Source organism: Salmo salar, chromosome 01, assembly GCF_965601325.2.
Source record: "Salmo salar chromosome 01, fSalSal1, whole genome shotgun sequence".
Lineage (NCBI taxonomy): Eukaryota > Metazoa > Chordata > Actinopteri > Salmoniformes > Salmonidae > Salmo > Salmo salar.
This window is the reverse complement of record NC_138291.1, coordinates 176793101-176808996: the sequence shown is the minus strand read 5'-3', so window position 1 is coordinate 176808996 and position 15896 is coordinate 176793101. Positions and strand designations below refer to the sequence as shown.

General features: G+C 47.8%; 1 protein-coding gene across 2 annotated transcripts in view; it reads left to right on the top strand.

The window, feature by feature from the left end:
* Nucleotides 1-15896, top strand: part of mapkap1 (MAPK associated protein 1) — a 125577-nt gene that overhangs the window by 46872 nt on the left and 62809 nt on the right. Inside the window, exon 7 of one of the 2 annotated variants that reach the window (XM_082955283.1) lies at nucleotides 12427-12547. In XM_082955283.1, coding sequence (XP_082811409.1) covers nucleotides 12427-12547 — 121 coding nt within the window. 2 annotated transcript variants of the gene reach the window in all.

Sequence of the window (15896 nt, the reverse complement as noted above, 5' to 3'; positions counted from 1 at the left end):
TGAGAGTGGGTCTAGGAGATGGTAATCTCTGTGTGAGAGTGGGTCTAGGAGATGGTAATCTCTGTGTGAGAGTGGGTCTAGGAGATGTTAATCTCTGTCTGAGAGGGTCTAGGAGATGTTAATCTCTGTGTGAGTATTGAGGCAGCTGAAGTGACACAACCTCAGCCCGACATGTGGTCATCTTTTCCGCTGTCAAGTACATGGAAAACGTCTCTCTTGGTTCTTTGGAATCAATTTCAGGTATTTATTAAAGGCTGTGGAAGGAGTGATTTGCTTTGGTTTGTGGAGAATTTTGGTCAGCCCTTACCATACAGTTCATTTCATCAACTGTTAAAGAGGATAGCATCGAACTTGCCTTTCAAAACTTCTATAAACTTTGAATGGATGTTTTGAAATCGAGATGAACCAATCCAGCTCTAGCCTCCTCATTCTCAACAATACTGATGTCCATAGGCATTTTCAGATCTGCCCTCAACTTTCTCTGATTGTTCCATCAACGATCTTGTTTTTTGTTGTTTTCCTTTCCCTCAGTTAAAACAGTTTACCCCCAGTTAGAACAGTTTACCCCCAGTTAGAACAGTTTACCCCCAGTTAGAACAGTTTACCCCCAGTTAGAACAGTTTACCCCCAGTTAGAACAGTTTACCCCCAGTTGGAGCAGTTTAACCCCCAGTTGGAGCAGTTTAACCCCCAGTTGGAGCAGTTTCCCCCCCAGTTAGAACAGTTTACCCCCAGTTAGAACAGTTTACCCCCAGTTGGAGCAGTTTAACCCCCAGTTGGAGCAGTTTAACCCCCAGTTGGAGCAGTTTAACCCCCAGTTAGAACAGTTTACCCCCAGTTAGAACAGTTTACCCCCAGTTAGAACAGTTTACCCCCAGTTAGAACAGTTTACCCCCAGTTAGAACAGTTTACCCCCAGTTAGAACAGTTTACCCCCAGTTAGAACAGTTTACCCCCAGTTGGAGCAGTTTAACCCCCAGTTGGAGCAGTTTAACCCCCAGTTGGAGCAGTTTCCCCCCCAGTTAGAACAGTTTACCCCCAGTTAGAACAGTTTACCCCCAGTTAGAACAGTTTACCCCCAGTTAAAACAGTTTACCCCCAGTTAAAACAGTTTACCCCCAGTTAAAACAGTTTACCCCCAGTTAGAACAGTTTACCCCCAGTTAGAACAGTTTACCCCCAGTTAGAACAGTTTACCCCCAGTTAGAACAGTTTACCCCCAGTTAAAACAGTTTACCCCCAGTTAAAACAGTTTACCCCCAGTTAAAACAGTTTACCCCCAGTTAGAACAGTTTAACCCCCAGTTGGAGCAGTTTACCCCCAGTTGGAGCAGTTTAACCCCCAGTTGGAGCAGTTTAACCCCCAGTTGGAGCAGTTTCCCCCCCAGTTGGAGCAGTTTCCCCCCCAGTTGGAGCAGTTTAACCCCCAGTTGGAGCGGTTTAAACCCCAGTTGGAGCGGCTTATCCCCCAGTTGGAGCGGCTTATCCCCCAGTTGGAGCGGCTTATCCCCCAGTTGGAGCGGCTTATCCCCCAGTTGGAGCGGCTTATCCCCCAGTTGGAGCGGCTTATCCCCCAGTTGGAGCGGCTTATCCCCCAGTTGGAGCGGCTTATCCCCCAGTTGGAGCGGCTTAACCCCCAGTTGGAGCGGCTTAACCCCCAGTTGGAGCGGCTTACCCCCCAGTTGGAGCGGCTTACCCCCCAGTTGGAGCGGCTTACCCCCCAGTTGGAGCGGTTTAACCCCCCAGTTGGAGCGGTTTAACCCCCCAGTTGGAGCGGTTTAACCCCCCAGTTGGAGCGGTTTAACCCCCCAGTTGGAGCGGTTTACCCCCCCAGTTGGAGCGGTTTACCCCCCCAGTTGGAGCGGTTTACCCCCCCAGTTGGAGCAGTTTATCCCCCAGTTGGAGCAGCTTAACCCCCAGTTGGAGCAGCTTAACCCCCAGTTGGAGCAGTTTACCCCCCAGTTGGAGCAGTTTACCCCCCAGTTGGAGCAGTTTACCCCCCAGTTGGAGCAGTTTAACCCCCAGTTGGAGCAGTTTAACCCCCAGTTGGATCAGTTGGAGCAGTTTACCCCCCAGTTGGAGCAGTTTAACCCCCAGTTGGATCAGTTGGAGCAGTTTACCCCCCAGTTGGAGCAGTTTACCCCCCCCAGTTGGAGCAGTTTACCCCCCCAGTTGGAGCAGTTTAACCCCCAGTTGGATCAGTTGGAGCAGTTTACCCCCCAGTTGGAGCAGTTTAACCCCCCGATTGGAGCAGTTTAACCCCCCAGTTGGAGCAGTTTACCCCCAGTTGGAGCAGTTTACCCCCCCTACACTCAATCGTAGGACCTACTGAAGAGATGAGTCTTCAATAAAGACTTAAAGGTCGAGACCAGGTCTGCGTCTCTCACATTGATTGGCAGACCATTCCATAAAAATGGAGCTCTATAGGAGAAAGCCCTGCGTCCAGCTGTTTGCTTAGAAATTCAAGGGACAATAAGGAGGCCTGCGTCTTGTGACTCTAGCGTACGGCAGGACCATATTGGAGAGATTGGTAGGCGCAAACCCATGTAATGCCTTATAGGTATAGAGGTCCTGGATAGCAGGAAGCTTGGCCCCAGTGATGTACTGGGCATATGCACTACCCTCTCCAGTGCCTTGCGGTCGGAAGCCGAGCAGTTGCCATACCAGGCGGTGATGCAACCAGTCAGGATGCTCTCAATGGTACAACTGTAGAACTTTTTGAGGATATGAGGACTTGTGCCAACTTTTGAGGGGGAATAGGCTTTGTCGTGCCCTCTTCACGACTGTCTTGGTGTGTTTGGACCATGATAGTTTGTTGGTGATGTTGTTGTTACCTACCCTTACCACCTGGGGGGTGGCCATCAGGAAGTCTAGGATCCAGTTGCGGAGGGAGGTGTTTAGTCCCAGTGTCCTTATCTTAGTGATGAGCTTTGAAGGCACTGTGGTGTTGAACGCTAAGCTGCAGTCAATGAATAGCATTCTCACGTTGGTGTTCCTTTTGTTCAGGTGGGAAAGGGCAGTGTGGAGTGCAATAGAGATTGCATAATCTGTGGATCTGCCTGGGCGGTATGCAAATTGGAGTGGGTTTAGGCTTTCTGGGATAATGGCGCTGATGTGAACCATGACCAGTCTTTCAAAGCACTTCATGGCTACAGACGTTAGTGCTACGGGTCTGTAGTCATTTAGGCAGGTTACCTTAGTGTTCTTGGGCACAGGGACTATGTTGGTATTACAGACTCAGTCAGGGACAGGTTGAAAATATCAGTGAAGACCCTTGCCAGTTGGTCAGCGCGTGCTCAGAGTAGACGTCCTGGTAATCCGTCTGGCCCCGCGGCCTTGTGACAAGCACATCACACAAGCACAGCACTTACACAAAGACTGATGATTGGCTGAGAGAAATTTATGATGAAATGATTGTGGGGGCTATCTTGTTAGACTTCAGTGCAGCTTTTGACATTATCGATCATAGTCTGCTGCTGGAGAAACATGTTTGTTATGGCTTTACAGTCCCTGCTATATTGTGGATAAAGAGTTACTTGTCTAACAGAACACAGAGGGTGTTCTTTAATGGAAGCCTCTCAAATATAATCCAGTTAGAATCAGGAATTCTCCAGGGTAGCTGTTTGGGCCCCTTTTTTCAATTTTTACTAACGACATGCTGCTGACTTTGAGAAAAGCCAGAGTGTCTATGTATGCGGATGACTCAACACTATACACGTCAGCTACTACAGCGACTGAAATGACTGCAACACTTAACAAAGAGCTGCAGTTAGTTTCAGAATGGGTGGCAAGGAATAAGTTAGCCCTAAATATTTCTAAAACTAAAAGCATTGTATTTGGAATAAAACACTCACTAAACCCTAACCTCAACTAAATCTTGTAATAAATAATGTGGAAATTGAGCAAGTTGAGATGACTAAACTGCTTGGAGTAACCCTAGATTGTAAACTGTCATGGTCAAAACATATTGATACAGTAGTTGCTAAGAAGGGAGAAGTCTGTCCATAATAAAGCGATGCTCTGCCTTCTTATCAACTCTATCAACAAGGCAGGTCCTACAGGCCCTAGTTTTGTCGCAACTGGACTACTGTTCAGTCGTGTGGTCAGGTGCCACAAAAAAGGACTTAGGAAAATTGCAATTGGCTCAGAACAAGGCAGCCCGGCTAGCCCTTGGATGTACACAGAGAGCTAATATTAATAATATGTATGTCAATCTTTCCTGGCTGAAAGTGGAGGAGAGATTGACTTCATCACTACTTTTATTTATGAGAGGTATTGACATGTTGAAAGCACCGAGCTGTCTGTCTAAACTACTGGCACACAGCTCGGACACCCATGCATACCCCACAAGACATGCCACAAGAGGTCTCTTCACAGTTCCCAAGTCCAGAACAGACTATGGGAGGTACACAGTACTATATAGAGCCATGACTACGTGGAACTCTATTCCACATCAAGTAACTGACAGAAGCAGTAAAATTAGATTTAAAAAAAAAAACAGATTAAAAAACACCTTATGGAACAGTGGGTACTGTGAAGCAACACAAACATTGGCACAGACACATGCATACATACACATGGATTTAGTACTGTAGATATGTGGTAGTGGTGGAGTAGGGGCCTGAGGGGGCACAGTGTGTTGTGAATGTACTGTAATATTTAAAAAATTGTATAAACTTCCTTAATTTTTCTAGACCCCAGAAAGAGTAATGGGGATCCATAATAAATACAAATGTTAACCTGTCTTAAGGTCTTACATCGGCTACGGAGAGCGTGATCACACAGTCGTCCGGAACAGCTGATGCTCTCATGCATGCTTCAGTGTTGCATTCCTCGAAGCGAGCATATAAGTAGTTTAGCTCGTCCAGGTAGGCTTGTGACACTGAGCTGCTCGCGGTTGTGCTTCCCTTTGTAGTCTGTAATGGTTTGCAAGCCCTGCCACATCCGATGAGCATCAGAGCTGGTGTAGTACGATTCAATCTTAGTCCTGTATTGACGTTTTGCCTGTTTGATAGTTCGTCTGAGGGCATTGCAGGATTTCTTATAAGCGTCCGGGTTAGAGTCCCGCTCCTTGAAAGCGGCAGCTCTACCCTTTAGCTTAGTGCGGATGTTGCATGTAATCCATGGCTTCTGGTTTGGGTGATGTACGTGCAGACACTGTAGGGACGATGTCATCGATGCACTTATTGATGAAGCCAGTGACTGATGTGGTGTGTTCCTCAATGCCATCGGAAGAATCCCGGAACATATTCCAGTCTGTGCTAGCAAAACAGTCCTGTAGTTTAGCATCTTCATCTGACCACTTTTTTTAAAGTCCGAGTCAATGGTGCTTCCTGCTTGAATTTTTGCTTGTAAGCAGGAATCAGGAGGATATAATTACGGTCAGATTTGTGAAATGGAGGGCGAGGGAAAGCTTTGTACGTGTCTCTGTGTGTGTAGTAAAGGTGGTCTAGAGATATTTTTTTATTTTATTTCTGGTTGCACATTTAACATGCTGGAAGAAATGAGGTAAAATGGATTTAAGTTTCCCTGCATTAAATTTCCCGGCCACTAGGAGCGCCGCTTCTGGATGAGAGTTTTTCCTGTTTGCTTATGGCCTTATACAGTTCATTGAGTGCGGACTTAGTGCCAGCATCGGTTTGTGGTGGTAAATAGACGGCTACGATGAATATAGATGAAAACTCTCTTGGTAGATAGTGTGGTCTACAGCTTATCATTAAATACTCTACCTCAGGCGAGCAAAACCTCAAGACTTCCTTAATATTAGATTTCATGCACCAGCTGTTGTTTACAAATATACACAGACCGCCACCCCTTGTCTTACCGGAGGAAGCTGTTCTATCTTGCTGATGCAGCGTAAACCCCACCAGCTGTATGTTATCCATATCGTCGTTCAGCCACGACTCTGTGAAACATAAGATATTAAAGTTTTTAATGTCCTGTTGGTAGGATATTCGTGATCGTAGCTCGTCTATTTTGTTATCCAATGATTGTACGTTGGGTAATAGGACTGATGGTAGAGGCAGATTACCAACTCTCTGTTGGATCCTTACAAGGCACCCCGAACTACTTCCCTGATAATCTCCATCTCTTTCTCCTGTGAATGACGAGGATGAGGGCCTTGTCGGGTGTCTGAAGTAAATCCTGCGTGTCGGACTCGTTAAAGAATAAAATCTTTGTCCGGTACAGGATGAGTAATCGCTGTCCTGATATCCAGAAGCTATTTTATGTCATAAGAGATGGTGGCAGAAACATTATGCACAAAATATTTTACAAATAACGCGAAAAAACACACATTAGCACAATTGGTTAAGAGCCTGTAAAACGGCTGCCATCTCCTCTGGCGCCCCCAGTTAGAGCAGTTTGCCCCCAGTTAGAGCAGTTTGCCCCCAGTTAGAGCAGTTTGCCCCCAGTTAGAGCAGTTTGCCCCCAGTTGAAGCATGTTTTTCCTGTGTTGTGCCCAGGGACTGTACTCTAATCAGTTTGTTGTGTTAATTTATCGGCGAGAGCTTTTTAAGGAGCTCCTATTCATTTTAATTGCTAATCGGGTTTGGAGAGGCTGCCTCTGCCAGGGAGAAGTTGGCAGTCGATGATGGCCAGAGACTCGGGCTGTGTGTGTGTGTGTCTTCCTGTGTCCTTGTTTGTGTATACAAGTGTTAAAGTGTATGTGTTGGTAAATGTGTGTGTGTGTCTGTGTGTTATAGCCTAAATCACAGAGCCCCCCTGGTTCTGCTTTACAGACATGCACTCCTGTATATTACCATTGGGCCTGGGCCCAAAAAGCCTGCTCTTTATCCACTGATTCCCCTATAGGGCCTCTTTAAGCGCTCTGTCTGATGGCTAGACTAGCTGGACCTTTTTAAAGAGCCACAGAACACGCTGATTGGCACGTCTGTTTTTCTGTTGCTCATTAGAAATATGAGATTTCAGTCTTGGAAGTGTGTTTCCTGACTGAGTCAGCATTTGGTTAATGATGTTTGTACCCCATGAGCCGATTTTCACTTCTTAAAATCCCCAGAAATTAATCTAAAATAAGATAATAATCTGTAATTTATTGATGTTTTTGCTGAGGATGTTTTAGTTGATCAATTTTACATCTAAAAAGGTGTTTGGTGCAGTATTTCTGTAGTTAAACAATGAGCAAAGTGTTGTCTTATGTAAACAAAGTCAGCAGCTCTGTCTCACTGTCTATGCTATTGGATTGAGAACAATCGCTGCAGCTGTTCACCCCATGTTAGTTGTGGCAAGGCTGGGCTAGCTGGGCCCTTTAAGCGCTACGTCTGGTGGCTAGGCTAGCTGGGCCCTTTAAGCGCTTCGTCTGGTGACTAGGGTAGGCTAGCTGGGCCCTTTAAGCGCTACGTCTGGTGGCTAGGCTAGCTGGGCCCTTTAAGCGCTTCGTCTGGTGGCTAGGCTAGGCTAGCTGGGCCCTTTAAGCGCTACGTCTGGTGGCTAGGCTAGCTGGGTCCTTTAAGCGCTTCGTCTGGTGGCTAGGCTAACGTTTTTCTCTGTATACATCAATGATGTCGCTCTTGCTGCTGGTGAGTCTCTGATCCACCTCTATGCAGACGACACCATTCTGTATACTTCTGGCCCTTCTTTGGTAACTGTGTTAACTACCCTCCAGACGAGCTTCAATGCCATACAACACTCCTTCCGTGGCCTCCAAATACAAGTAAAACTAAATGCATGCTCTTCAACCGATCGCTGCCCGCACCTGCCCGCCCGTCCAGCATCACTACTCTGGACAGTTCTGACTTAGAATATGTGGACAACTACAAATACCTAGGTGTCTGGTTAGACTGTAAACTCTCCTTCCAGACTCCAATCCAAAGTTAAATCTAGAATTGGCTTCCTATTTCGCAACAAATCATCTTTCACTCATGCTGCCAAACATACCCTCGTAAAACTGACCATCCTACCGATCCTCGACCTCGGCGATGTCATTTACAAAATAACCTCCAATACCCTACTCAATAAATTAGATGTAGTCTATCACAGTGCCGGCCGTTTTGTCACCAAAACCCCATATACTACCCACCACTGCGACCTGTACGCTCTCGTTGGCTGGCCCTCGCTTCATACTCGTCGCCAAACCCACTGGCTCCAGGTCATCTACAAGACCCTGCTAGGTAAAGTTCCCCCTTATCTCAGCTCGCCCACCTGTAGCACGCGCTCCTGCAGGTAAATCTCTCTGGTCACCCCCAAAGCCAATTCCTCCCTCGGCCGCCTCTCCTTCCAGTTCTCTGCTGCCAATGACTGGAACGAACTACAAAAATCTCTGAAACTGGAAACACTTATCTCCCTCACTAGCTTTAAGCACCAGCTGTCAGAGCAGCTCAGAGATTACTGCACCTGTACATAGCCCATCTATAATTTAGCCCAAACAACTACCACTTCCCCTACTGTATTTATTTATTTTGCTCCTTTGCACCCCATTAGTTCTATTTCTACTTTGCACTTTCTTCCACTGCAAATCTACTATTCCAGTGTTTTACTTGCTATATTGTATTTACTTCGCCACCATGGCCTTTTTTTGCCTTTACCTCCCTTATCTCACCTCATTTGCTCACTTTGTATATAGACTTATTTTTCTACTATATTATTGACTGTATGTTTGTTTTACTCCATGTGTAACTCTGTGTTGTTGTATGTGTCAAACTGCTTTGCTTTATCTTGGCCAGGTCGCAATTTTAAATGAGAACTTGCTCTTAACTTGCCTACCTGGTTAAATAAAGGTAAAATAAAAAAGACTGGGCCCTTTAAGCGCTTCGTCAGGTGGCTTGGCTGGCTAGGCTAGCTGGGCTCTTTAAGCGCTTCGTCTGGTGGCTAGGCTAGCTGGGCTCTTTAAGCGCTTCGTCTGGTGGCTAGGCTAGCTGGACCCTTTAAGCGCTACGTCTGGTGGCTAGGCTAGCTGGGCCCTTTAAACGCTACGTCTGGTGGCTAGGCTAGCTGGGCCCTTTAAGCGCTACGTCTGGTGGCTAGGCTAGCTGGGCCCTTTAAGCGCTACGTCTGGTGGCTAGGCTAGCTGGGCCCTTTAAACGCTACGTCTGGTGGCTAGGCTAGCTGGGCCCTTTAAGCGCTACGTCTGGTGGCTAGGCTAGCTGGGCCCTTTAAGCGCTACGTCTGGTGGCTAGGCTAGCTGGGCCCTTTAAGCGCTACATCTGGTGGCTAGGCTAGCTGGGCCCTTTAAACACTACTTCTGGTGGCTAGGCTAGCTGGGGCCTTTAAGCGCTACGTCTGGTGGCTAGGCTAGCTGGGGCCTTTAAGCGCTACGTCTGGTGGCTAGGCTAGCTGGGCCCTTTAAGCGCTACGTCTGGTGGCTAGGCTAGCTGGGCCTTTTAAGCAATTCATCTGGTAGCTAGGCTAAACCCAAGCTTCAAGCTTGGCTCTGGATCATTGCCCTGGTTGAGGAGTAAAGCAGTGTGAGGGATGCTGAGCCCTATCTACAGAGTGTGAAGGGAATGAATGGTTCCACACTTCAGGGGGGGGAGGGGCGTGAATAGGAATGGGTCTCTTGTCTCAGTACATGGTGCTGTGAGGGTTCAGTATGTGCCACTCTGGGCCTGGCCCCATCCCTGCTAGGGTGAGGTTCGTCAAGGACCCTATGTATCAATCGCCTCAGAGTTAAAAAAAATAAATAATAATAATTAATTAAATCACAATAAATAAGATGACATGGACAAGGTGAGAAGGGGAGACTCCCAGACTGACCTGAAGGCTGGACTGTGGTCAGCAACAAGACCTCTGACCACACAACCAAGGACAGCCAGCCAGTTGCTGGAGTTGGAAGGCTCAACCTTAGGAAGAGAGCAGGCCCAGGCAGATAGCAGTGGACTGTTCTGTCCAGACCTGACTGAAACCAGAACAGGGGACTGTTCTGTCCAGACCTGACTGAAACCAGAACAGGGGACTGTTCTCTCCAGACCTGACTGAAACCAGAACAGGGGACTGTTCTCTCCAGACCTGACTGAAACCTGGGCGGATGGAGTTCTATCCAGACCTGACTAAAACCAGAACGGAGGACTATTCTCTCCAGACCTGACTGAAACCAGAACATTGGACTGTTCTTTCCAGACCTGACTGAAACCAGGGCGGATGGACTATTCTGTCCAGACCTGACTGCATCCAGGACTGATGGACTGTTCTGTCTCGACCTGACTGAAACCAGTACGGATGGACACATCTCTCCAGACCTGACTGAAACCAGGACGGTGGACTGTTCTTTCCAGACCTGACTGAAACCAGGACGGAGGACAATTCTCTCCAGACCTGACTGAAACCTGGGCGGATGGACTGTTCTGTCTAGACCTGACTGAATCCAGGACGGATGGACTGTTCTGTCTAGACCTGACTGAAACCAGGACGGTGGACTGTTCTCTCTAGACCTGACTAAATCCAGGACAGATGGACTGTTCTGTCTAGACCTGACTGAAACCAGGACAGAGGACTGTTTTATTTATTTAACCTTTGTTTAACTAGGCAAGTCTGTTAAGAACACATTATTAGGGCCTCCCGAGTGGTGCAATGGTCTAAGGCATTGTATCGCAGTGCTAGCTGTGCCACTAGAGATCTTGGTTCGAGTCTAGGCTCTGTCGCAGCTGGCCGCGACCCGGAGACCCATGGGGCAGCGCACAATTGGCCCAGCGTTGTCCGGTTTAGGGCAGGGTTTGGCCAGCCGGGATGTCCTTCTCCCATCGCGCTCTAGCGACTCCTGTGGCGGGCCGGGTGCATCCACGCTGTGGTGGGATGGGCGCATGGTCGCCAGGTGTACGGTTCTTCCTCCGACACATTGGTGCGGCTGGCTCCCTGGTTAAGCGGGCATTGTGTCAAGAAGCAGTGCTGCTTGGCGGGATCGTGTTTCGGAGGACGCACGGCTCTCGACCTTCGCCCGAGTCCGTACGGGAGTTGCAGCGATAGGACAAGACTGTATTGGGGAGGAAAAAGGGTAAAATAAAATGTATAAAATACATAACACATTCTTATTTTACAATGATGGCCTACCCTGGCCAAACCCGAACCCGGACAACGCTGGGCCAATTGTGCTCCGCCCTATGAGACTCCCAATAACAACTGGTTGTGATACAGACCAGGATCGAACCAGCGTCTGCACTGACTCCTCTAGCAGTGAGATGCAGTGCCTTAAAACCGCTGCTCCACTCGGGAGCCTTAATGTTGTCTAGTTGTTTTCCGTCATCCATTTTGTTGGTCTAGCTTTGCGCACTTGTTTTATGCTGACTTTATACTTAAAATCCTTCCATCGCATCGTTTCCACATCATCATTTACTTTTAAGGGAGGTGACGCATTCCCGATTCACTCAGAACCAGTAGCAAGTTAACCTTCCTGAATTTACTACTGTGATTGTTATGACGTCATACCCTCATGTGTTATTGGGTTATGACACGACATCTGCATGATTGATGGATAGCGGAAAAACAAATCTGCAGAGCCCTTATCCAATAGAACAAGGGCTTTCTTTTGACTAAACTGTTTTGTGAGACCGCTTCACACTCGCCTGCTTTAATGGCATCATAAATAGCAGTCCTATCTTTTGAAAGTGCCTAAAATGAAGTGTTCCAAGCGGTGGTAGTAAATAAGTGTGCTATTGGCCCTAACAATCCGATAAATGCGACGTGACGCTTTTAGGATAACGAATCAGGTGTTTGTGTCCCCGAGTCAACTGGAGAGAGAGCCTACTGATATTTGTTTCACTTCTGCTGAGGCGGGCGCTTTGTTGTCACTGTGTCTGCAGATGTATTATTTCTTCACTTAAATAACTAATATCTCTCTTTCTCTCCCCCTCCGTCTCTCTCCCTCTGTACTCTCTCTCTCTCTCTCTCTGTCTCTCTCTCTGTCTCTCTCTTTCTGTCCCTCTCTCTCTCCCCCTCTGTCTCTCTCTCTCTCTCCCCCTCTGTCTCTCTCTCTCTCCCCCTCCGTCTCTCTCCCTCTGTACTCTCTCTGTCTCTCTCTCTCTCTCTCTCTTTCTGTCCCTCTCTCTCTCCCCCTCTGTCTCTCTCTCTCTCTCCCCCCTCTGTCTCTCTCTCTCTCCCCCTCCGTCTCTCTCCCTCTGTACTCTCTCTGTCTCTCTCTCTCTCTCTCTCTCTCTGTCCCTCTCTCTCTCCCCCTCCGTCTCTCTCCGTCTCTCTCCCTCCGTCTCTCTCCGTCTCTCTCCCCCTCTGTCTCTCTCTCTCTCCCTCCCTCTCTCTCTTTCTCCCTCCCTCTCTCTCTCTCTCTCTCCCTCCCTCTGTCTCTCTCTCTCTCTCCCTCCATCCCTCTCTCTGTCCCTCTGTCTCTCTCTCTGTCCCGCTGTCTCTCCCCCGCCGTCTCTCTCTCCCCCTCCGTCTCACTGTCTGTCTCTCTCTCGTCTCGCTCTCTCTCCCCTTCCGTCTCTCTCTCTCTCTCTCTCTCTCTCTCCTGTTTTTTTTCCTGCAGAAATGCTGTCCATGGTTTCTCTCTCATCCCAGTGGACAGCCTGAAGGTGACCATGAAGGAGATCCTGCAGAAGGCGCTGAAGAAGAGGAAAGGCTCTCAGAAAGGCTCTGGTATGTGGGGCGTAGATGCTTTATTACATGTTTATGAAAATCCTATTAACCCCATTGTGAAGCACCCAAACAATGAAAGTAGCATGTGTTAGTAAGTAGTGTTCTTCATATATTTGAGTGTGCGAGTGCATGCACAAGTGTGTGTGTACTTGAATTTGTGGATGCCCCCCTTATGTGTTGCTGTCTTCACACAAAGCATTTCCACAACCCACCCCCACCCCTCCAGAAAAACCATCAGGGTGTGATCTCTGATAGCGCTGCCATACAGTGTTTAATTTGTCATGCCCAGATCACCTGGGGATCTGATAGCAACTGAGGTTTTAATACAAAAGTCAGACGGAACCAATCGCCTCTCCAACGCCAGGACACAGATGAAGCTGGGGCGACACGGGTGGGCCGGCGCTCTCTCTCACCCCCCCCCAGCCAGAGATAAAGGCCTGAAAGGGATCATATTGGGACGCAACGGAGGAACAGTAGAGAAGACGGCACACAGCAGCCCCGCCTACTGAGTGGAGAGAGCAGTCCCGCCTACTGAGTGGAGAGAGCAGTCCCGCCTACTGAGTGGAGAGAGCAGTCCACCTACTGAGTGGAGAGAGCAGTCCCGCCTACTGAGTGGAGAGAGCAGTCCCGCCTACTGAGTGGAGAGAGCAGTCCCGCCTACTGAGTGGAGAGAGCAGTCCACCTACTGAGTGGAGAGAGCAGTCCCGCCTACTGAGTGGAGAGAGCAGTCCCGCCTACTGAGTGGAGAGAGCAGTCCACCTACTGAGTGGAGAGAGCAGTCCCGCCTACTGAGTGGAGAGAGCAGTCCACCTACTGAGTGGAGAGAGCAGTCCACCTACTGAGTGGAGAGAGCAGTCCACCTACTGAGTGGAGAGAGCAGTCCACCTACTGAGTGGAGAGAGCAGCCCCGCCTACTGAGTGGAGAGAGCAGCCCCGCCTACTGAGTGGAGAGAGCAGCCCCGCCTACTGAGTGGAGAGAGCAGCCCCGCCTACTGAGTGGAGAGAGCAGCCCCGCCTACTGAGTGGAGAGAGCAGCCCCGCCTACTGAGTGGAGAGAGCAGTCCCGCCTACTGAGTGGAGAGGGCAGCCCCGCCTACTGAGCGGAGAGAGGTGTGGAAGGGAGGAGGTCTATTCTCTCTTGTTGGCCTCCCCCCTCCTCTCCGGCTTGTACTACAACTGGCTGTCCCTTTTTATCTGCCCCCACCTCATCACCAGTGTGCCCCTGCACCCGCCGTTCTAATGACCTCCTCCATCCTCAGTGGCTTGCTGTCACAACCACTGAAGACAATGTTTGATGATGATGATGATGGTGATGATGGCGACGATCCCCTTAGACTGGACAAGGCCATGGCATGTCTGCCTATTTTCTTTTGTGTTGCTTGAGACCTCAGCCTACTGTCTACCAGGACCTAGAGTGATGAAGACATTAGCAATCCCCTAACTAGCGCCCTCAAACGGACCTAACCTCTCCACAGCACTAACCTTGCCAGTGGCTTGGTCCTACTACCCCTTTTTGTTGTAGTTTTTTTCATTTTTCTTGGGTATATCGTGTACAATGTCCTTGTTGTCTTTGTCTTCTCAGATTGGGCCGAGTTGGAGGGGGAAAAAAAAAACATTTTTATCCCAAAATGCAGTGCTACACAGCTATTAGTAGAAGTTAAAGAAGAAGAAGTTTGTGTCTTGAACTTATATCCTATTATAAATGCAATTTGTGCTAAAAGCCTTCTTTAGGAATGTAATAGTATGCATAGCCTCTGGCTGCTAAAAGCAGAGTTCCATTTAACTCCATGAAAATTGAATGAACCACTGTTCTCGGGACATGCTTTGCTAAGTGAGTTGAAGTGGATGTGCTTTGCCGATGACTGAATCTTTCATTTCAGCACCCTGTTTCTAAAAAGTACAGGGGCACTTTGTTGAAGAGCTTCTTGATGTACCATTTCTAAATTGATTTTGGTTTATTTTGATTTTTTGGGGAATATGAACCAATCTGTTTCTGTTAGAATTTGGACATATCACCTGAAATATGGGGGGAGTGAAATTCTGTTTTGCAACACAAATTCCTTGTGTAGGCCACCTCTGTCCATAAATGTTGTGGTGGTACAAATGTTCCCACCTTCAACCCCCTCATTTAAAAAATCTCCACCCCTTAGAAATGCCAATCGACAAGTCCTAAGACACCATCAGAGGTTTGATGTCTGGATAACACACCAATTCCATATACTCCTCTGAGAAAATGTGCCCCTTTAGACTCGTATCCGTATGCAGGTTGGAAATGGCAGATTTGGTCACTGATAATCGCCAAAATTGGAACGCAGTGGCTGTACAGTAAGTAGCCTGCTATAAATGACGCCGGAGTTCAGGCTCTGCGCTTCACAGCTCTCTATGGGTTTTGACTGAAAGACGTTCTGAACTTGAGCACCGTGTGACAAGCAGTTATCCCCAACCCACCTGCCAATTAGGCAACTTTGGCAAGTGTTTTGTTGTCTGAGGGAGGGAAATGCTGTAAATTAGGCGACTCCATGTATTTTGAAAGATGAGACATTGAGGATTATAATAAATACCGCTTTTATGTCATAGAAACAAGCCAAACACCCGTGAGTCCAAATGTGCACTTCACATTTCCATATCATAAAACTGATAATATATAGTAATATATATATATATATATATAGTTCAACGCTTATGATCACTATGGTTGATGTACAGTTACATGGAGTCATACCCTGGGTCGTTCTGAACAGAATGAGCCTGTTTGATGTACAGTTACCAGATGACATGGAGTCATACCCTGGGTCGTTCTGAACAGAATGAGCCTGTTTGATGTACAGTTACCAGATGACATGGAGTCATACCCTGGGTCGTTCTGAACAGAATGAGCCTGTTGGATATACAGTTACCAGATGACATGGAGTCATACCCTGGGTCGTTCTGAACAGAATGAGCCTGTTGGATGTACAGTTACCAGATGACATGGAGTCATACCCTGGGTCGTTCTGAACAGAATGAGCCTGTTGGATATACAGTTACCAGATGACATGGAGTCATACCCTGGGTCGTTCTGAACAGAATGAGACGATGTTTGTCTATTGTGATAAATTCACTGCGGAACACGGCACCTGAATTCACTCATGACCTCTTTCTATGCTCATCAAAATTATAATCTGTTCCTCTGAATTGCATTGTGAAAGCCTAACTCTGTAACATCGTGTTTTATGACTTAGCTAGTCATGTTGGCAATAGAACTGACTTTTAAAACGATGCCCACCTGATCCAGATTGTGATTTATAATGAATGGGCTGTTTTTGGATTGAGTATACAACAAAAGTAATTGTGTGATGGCGGGGATGCAGGGCTGTGATC